The 7,528-nt window shown below is 39.2% G+C and overlaps 1 protein-coding gene across 1 annotated transcript in view; it reads right to left on the minus strand.

Moving 5' to 3' along the window:
- The window catches only part of LOC107733416 (THO complex subunit 2-like), a 93,096-nt gene that overhangs the window by 54,749 nt on the left and 30,819 nt on the right, over positions 1 to 7,528 (minus strand). Inside the window, exons 9-11 of the mRNA XM_016545017.1 lie at positions 7,055 to 7,147; positions 5,007 to 5,162; positions 2,786 to 2,958 (exon numbers count right to left, since the gene is read on the minus strand). Of these exons, the coding sequence (XP_016400503.1) occupies positions 2,786 to 2,958; positions 5,007 to 5,162; positions 7,055 to 7,147 (422 nt within the window). The remainder of the gene's footprint in view (positions 1 to 2,785; positions 2,959 to 5,006; positions 5,163 to 7,054; positions 7,148 to 7,528) is intronic.

The following is a 7,528-nucleotide window of genomic DNA, read 5'->3' on the forward strand; positions in this document are numbered from 1 at the left end:
AGAGAGAGAGAGTGTGTGTGTGTGTGTGTATATACATGTCCCTCACTGATGTCTTCCAACAGAAAATTTGGACCTGTAAAAACTTATTTAATGATTTTACACTATTGGGGATCAAGAACCAAAAAGTTAGAAAATCTCAAATCTTTCTCCTATTGTTTCCAAGCAACTGACACTAGAGATAAAGGGTCGGAAATATGAAGACATTAACTCTGATATGGAGCTTTCAAGCACCCACACTGTAAATCACACTTTCAAAAAACAAAAGCAACAATTTAGGGTGTTTTAGCTAAACATTAACCAATTATATTTGTTATTTTTAAGAATACCATTATTAATTGCAACAAAACAGCTGTGAATATAAAAAATTGATTACTTGTCAAGTAATTAACATGAAAACAGTCTGATTCATATCTCACAATCCTCAAGTACATATTACATATAGACTTCAACAATGTGGAATTGTGGAACCCAGTCAAAAATGAATTCAATGTATAATGTGGAATGTCACAGAATTTGGCAAAATCTGGATGAATATACCAGTCCAGGGTATCCACAGGGTTTGTAAAAATGAAATGTTTTTTTTTTTTTTTTTTAAAAACTGTACAAATAAAATGATCATCAAGACTGAGTGGGTAAGGGAAATGCCTATGGTGACATATTAAATTGTAAAATTAATGTACAAACCATAATTTAAACAACTTTACAGTTCAAATACAGGTTTAAGAAAAGGGATGAGTCAAACGTATAAATGCTTATATTAATATAAATTTTAAATACAAGATAACTATATATATGAGATTTATAGAATGCATATTAGCTTCTTGTAAAAGCACCGGTTTCCATTTACAACTCTGTGTGTTTGCTGCATAAAAATACAGGTCGATTTTCACATTGGTCTGAACAAAAACAGTAGATGGGCTGATTGAAAAAGCAAATTCATTCTCTGCCAGTAGCTGGTGCTTATGGAATGGCAGAAATATAGCAGTTTCTTTGGTAACCCCTTCATAGAAAGCTACACAGCACAACTTATTAGCATGTATATTACTAGCATATTGGCTGTTTATTAGTACTTATAAAGCACATATTAATGTCTTGCAATGTTCTGCATGACCATATTTTAAATCCCTTAGTCCTACACATACCTAAACCTACAGGGGTCATGAACTGAGAAATCAAAATTCCCGTGATCTTTTGTCATATAAGAGGTCATTGTCCAATAAAAACATCCTGTAAGTTTCAGAACTCAACACTTTCTCGTTAGTCTAAAAACAGCTTATATTGAAGCTGATCTGCCAAAACGACAGGTTGTGGAATGTGTCACTCTATGACGTAATAGTCCGGCTACAAGGATTTTAAAGGATTTTAAATGCACGACGTGGAGGCCAAGAACCACCCGATGCGAAGCAGAGCCGTTATTTTCGTCAGCTACGGCTCGTTAGCTCTAGCATTCTGCCCGCTTCAAATCAGATACAGAGATAAAATAGTGCGGTAAAACCACATTTATTTGAATGAATTATAGCATTGATTTGAATTAATTATCAATCGATCTATTGAGAGAGAGAGAGAGAGAGAGAGAGAGAGAGAGAGATGACAGTTGTGTGTGTGTTACCTGCGTCTGTGCATCTCTCTCTACAAACAATGAAGCTGTTTAGTTACTTCGATTTTACCTCGTTGCTGAGGAAGATAATGTAGCGATTTAATATCTATGCTATTTTATTAATAAAAGTCGTGGGGCAGCACCGACAATAAGTTTGTGTGTGTGCGCAGTGCGATCTGCAATCTCCAACCTCTCTCCCTAGGGCTGTGTATCACCAGCAAAGTCACGATACGATACGTATCACGATACAGTCGCGGAGTTGGCGGAAGTTCGCTTTGAGTGCGCGCGACGTCGTTTCGCATGGCGGTGTGCACGACATTTTTTGTAACTTTCCACGCAGCTCCGCTTCCGAAGATGCAGGAGTTCAAAGCGACTCTAGCCGAACATGCATGTCTGTGCCAGCATTTGTGTGAAACAGAAGCAGTTAATGTTAAGTTCAGTCACACACACAGATCACGCTGCGGCCGAACTCACCATTTTTTGTTGCCAAAACAAACTTTTTAGCGCTGCCCCGCAGTTTTATCAACTAAATAGCTTAATCGCTCAAGAGCTACATTATCTTTCTCAACAAGGAGCTGGTAGCATCATTGTTTCTAAAGGAATTAAAGACACAGCATCACTGTTAATAGAGAAACGCGGCAAAACGGTGGTAATTCATACATACACAGCCTCTCTCTCGCTCTCACAAATTAAGCGCGGTCCACTGCTGCACACGTGCCACAATATCGATACAGGGCCAGTTGTATCGATACTCGTATCGTCAAATCTCTGTGACGATACATCGTCGTATCGATATTTTGAACACAGCACTACCTCTCACTGTGTTTATGTGCGAGTGATGTGTGTGAGTGTGCATCAATTAAAGCAGCAAATTAATATATAGAACGGTAATTAAACTGACTTGGAACTACCTGTGCATTAAACGGTTTTAATGCATACCCTGCCAGCCAATCAGAATTGAGTATTCAGACAGAACATGGAATAAAAAATTTAAAAAAAGGTATTTTATAGGACCATTTAATGGTTCCCGTTTCATTTCTAATCAAGCATGACCAACGAAAAGAATCTGTGATTCAGTGAGGGAGTCGGGTGTGCATTGCTCTGATTCGCTGACTGATTAAAGTGGATGACCGTGAATGTACATAAACCAACAGCAAACGCTCACGTCTGGGCGTCTGAATGCCGTACCTGCGGTAAAGCGGCTCCACGATCAGGTGCAGCAGCTGGCACAGTGCGATGGCGATGGCCTTGTGGGAGGTGGCGTAGAAAGCTGGCATCTGATCCATGATGCTCTGAGCGTGCTGCCAGTCACCAATCCTCAGCAGCGCCTCCAGCAGCCCCAGCTTCTGGTTATCAGGAGGCTGACGTGAGAGGAGAGACAGATTAGAGGAGCGGAGGACACACCTCCACATACGGCATCATTACACGCTCCTCTGTTCATTATCTCTTCTGCTGAGGAGTCTGAGGGGATTCTTATCTTCAGGGACAGATGACACACGCACACCATCTGTGTTGGTTCATACAGCTTACAAGTCACACTAATGCAAAGCCCCAAAAACGGCTCTAAAACAAGGATTTTCACATAATCAGTCAGAAGTGGAAAAAAATTTAAACTAGGCTGCAACTAAAAACTATTTTGATTCATTTGAGTTGTATTATTCATCTGATATTCCACATCATGCCCAGTGCTTTCATTCAACCTCGATGCACAGTAAATACACTGTCAAAGAATGAGACCACATGAAACTACACGCACAACGAACTCTGTGGCTTTAATGTACACCTGCTTTGAAAGTCTTGTGTTCCACTTGTCTACTTTCTTTTAAGCTCTGCAAAAGTGGCATTATACATGCAAATTCTTCTGATTTCACTATTTAATATGCTTGAAATGGCAAATAGTTACATTAAATAAGAGACAAGACGACAATCCTCTAATTTCAAAGGGAATGAATATATACGCAGCGGACGATGTTAAAGCCATATACGAGATACATACATAAGGAAAAATGCATTGTTGGTTGGCGCCACCTAGCGTGCAGGTGAGAAATAAAAGGCGGCCAACAATAGTTTCGCGCTCCTCTGCGATTCGCCTCGCTTTTTCACATCGCACTCAGTGTGAAACGGCCTTTACAGTATTGCTGTTTGAGTTTTTATTAATGAAATAATTGACAACTGACAATACATCTACACTGAAAAATTTAATGTAGATGCACAAAACCAAAAGCAGTCATTGCTTAACCGACTGCTATCATTTGTGTGTATTTTTAATCAACTTGGTCCTGAAGTGTGGTACTTCTGATATCCTAGACCAAACCAATCCTTCAGTGTGACAACTAGAATATGAATATGTGAGGTTGGATGACATCCTTTGAATTTAGACCGTACAATGAAAGATGAAGAGTTTTGAAGCCTTATGTTCAATAAGGCTGCATTTATGTGCATAAAGTATATATACTTCTAAATAATGAACCGAAGAGAGATTGGTTTTAATTAGTAGAAGTAGAGATAATTAATGTCTAGTGCTGTTATTGCTCAGCATTTTAAAGCCCTGTGTGCATTCTGCATGCATATTCTGTCACTATGCAGGGATAATTTAATTTAAACCATTAACTTGGTAAACAGCACGACTAAACTGCAGCTTATCTCTGCATCTGGAAGTGAATTTAGTGAATCCGAGGCTGTCAGACACAGAGTCCCTGAGTGCATGCTGAGTGTCTGTACATGCGCTGCTGAATAATCAAGCATCTGATCAGCCCAGCAAAAGCCATTTATGTAACTCTGACATTTACATGCATTTAGACCATTACATCATGAAACTCTTCTGTGCTCTTCTGCCAGTGTTGTTATCGTAAACTAACTAAGAAACTAATTCAACTAAGAAAATTAATTCAAAGAAAGCTGAAATAAAACGAAAAGACGAAAAACCTAAATGAAAATTAGAAATGTTGCCTTAGCAACTCACTGAAATAAAATAAGCTAAAGTTGGTTTACTAAAATTACTAAAGCTAAAGTTACTAAAAGTTAAAGCTATATAAAAATTATTAATAATAATTAAAAAGATAAATACAAAAAAAATGACTGAAACTTCAACCAAAAGTCTTTATTGACCACGTGTATGAGCTGCTGACGATTACTACAGCCAACGTTGACTTGTCCTTCAGCGCATGTGAACAAATAAGAAACGCATTTACATAAAAACACATACAACTGAAGCCTGTCAGGCAAGCAAAGCCAAAAAGTGATACCTGCATTTTTGTTCAAGCTCTTCTTCAGCATGGGTTTGGAATGGCATGATTATTTGTGGGTGAACTATTCCTTGAACAGCGTCACTGAACAGTCACTCTTCACATTTCTGTCTGGTGCCACTTGTGGTGCACAATGACACACTGCTTTACTGAAAATAAGTTACCTTCTCATTCTTTTCCTCTTCCTTCTCCTTTTCTTTCTCCTTGTCCTCCGTCTTTTCAGAGGGGACGAGCACCATGGTGAGCTTGCGGGCGATCTGCTTGGCCTCCAGGATCGCTCTCTTGTGCTCTTCCACGATGCTGGAATCCAGCGGGAGGAGCTGCGTGAAGACACACGATTTACTCAATCTGTCCTGTCTTCCTATTCCCATTCCTAATATTAATCCCAATCATTCCAAATTATATCCATGTCTTTCTTTTAAAACAACAACAACAATAAGACTTTGTATTGATGCACAGAAGTTGCGCAAGTGCATTTATGCAGCGACCTCAATTGCAAACAATATAATCGAGACCAATGTTTGGAAGGTTTGATGGCAGATTTATGCAGCAAACAGTGCAAACACACACTGGCTGTATTACACTTTCATTGAGCAAAATATATCAATGGAGAGCGGTAAACTTCAGCACAGGTTGCAAAAATAAAGTAAAACACAAGGCAAAAAAATAAATAAACAAAAGTCTCCTTTCAAGAGAAAAGCTCTGATGGGGGATTTAAATTCTTGACATCTGGCAACTGCAAACTATATTTTTACTCGTCTTTTTGTTGAAGAAAATAGAAAGAAATTTTAGATTTAGATATTTTTTTACTCATCTTTTTCCCTCAACCATATTGCATGTTGATACATCCACAACTAGTGTTTAATGATGCCAGTGTCGTCTTGTCTTTATTATATTTTTTGTTTGTTTTCATTATCGAAAGTTTTACCATTTCCACTGGCATCAATGTGTCATTTTGACCAAAAACCAGTCACTATTCGATATAAATCAGCACCTGAGAGCACCAAGAACAAGCTCATTTTGTCCAGGACTAATTACACTTGTCATGTGTAGCTTACTGAAGATTCTCCCAAGCATGCAACACATTTAACCCTAGTATTAAAACGCATATTGTGCATTTCTGTTGCAGATTTTGTGACTGCATTTTCGGCACTAAACGGCATTAACCCAAGCATGACATTAAGCTGGCATTATGCTCTGAGCTGCTCGATTATGAGCATGATGCTCCAGATGCATGTAGGTCCCACTTCAACTGCAAATATTCAACCTCGTCCACAGCAACACATTTAATACCATGTGTAAATGAAGTCAAAGAGCACCTGTAATTCTAATAAGCAGAATTACATTTTAACAACTTAAAAGGATGGTATTTACTGCTTGTTCTGTTCAAAAGGAAGTTATCTGATACAATTGAATCACCAGAAAAGGAAGAGGCTGCTATATTGCACAGTATGAACAAGTTATTTCTCCGAGAAAAAAAAAAAAAAAGATAATAGTAATTAATTATTATTAAAAGATAATACTACTACTAGTTCTACTACTATACTAATAATACACAACACACTATGATCTGATGAGCTGCTGGGTTCATGAATATTAATCATGTTGTCAGCGTTCCCTCGAACTGATTTGCTGATTTGGTAATAGATGAGCGCCAGCCAATGAGATTAGTTTGTGCATTAGCTCCGCCCACTACCAGAGAAATCGGCATATCTTCTGCTTGTTCTTAAAAGCTGGAGAACTCCAAATGAACTCCGTTATTTTGACAGGAAAATATAACATAGAATATTGTTTACATGTAGCGCGTCGATTCAGTGTGGTGTGTGAGACTCTCTCGCTCTTTGCATGTGTGAGAAACAGCGCTATCAGCAAAACGACGGCGAGTCGTGCATCTTCACACTAGAGTTTACGGTGCGTCAAATACAGGTGCGCTGCACATCCATTCAGATGAATTGAAATAGTACAGATCGTTTGATGGAGAGCGAAACTCTGAAGCGCTCAGTGTTCAGCGAGTGAAAATATAACTGTACTAAACTTATAATAGCCTCTAACTCTCACACCAGCGAGTAAAATCTAAGAATTGATTAGCCAATGGCTAACGGTAGACATAATTTAGTCGCCCAGAGTAAAGATTTAGTCGCATATGTGAGTGATTTACACGCAATGTAGAGGGTTGTGACACTACTCCAACCGCCATGATTCTTCCACTTACATGAACGTAGAGGTCTTCAAGAGCGATGAGATTGTGTTGAAGAAGAGCTGCAGCGATGTGGTACAGAGATGATGGTGTTTCTCCGTTAGGCTCCTGTGAAAACACACACACAAAACACCAGATGAACATGATTACAGACACAGAGAAGGGCGAACAAACCCTTGTGCAGAGGCGTTTTGCTCATTTTGTTGGTCCCCGTTACACACATAACACTAGGGCTGGGTATCGAGTTCGATACTTTTTAGGCACCGACCGAATTGCTTCGATACCATCGAGTATCGAAAAACGTCTCGTCGTTCGGTACCAAATTTCGATACCTAAGGGGTTAATCTCATCAGCGTCAGTGAGCCAATAAGCCTGCAGCACTAGCCGGTGTGTTCGACTAGAGGCGTGGCGCAGATCGATCATCCGTGAGAGTGATTCGAAAGTGCACGGAGCAGTCTGCTCTCTTTAGCTCTCGTGGTACTGTAATAC

The sequence above is a fragment of the Sinocyclocheilus rhinocerous genome, unplaced genomic scaffold, assembly GCF_001515625.1.
Source record: "Sinocyclocheilus rhinocerous isolate Xijiao unplaced genomic scaffold, SAMN03320098_v1.1 scaffold460, whole genome shotgun sequence".
NCBI lineage: Eukaryota > Metazoa > Chordata > Actinopteri > Cypriniformes > Cyprinidae > Sinocyclocheilus > Sinocyclocheilus rhinocerous.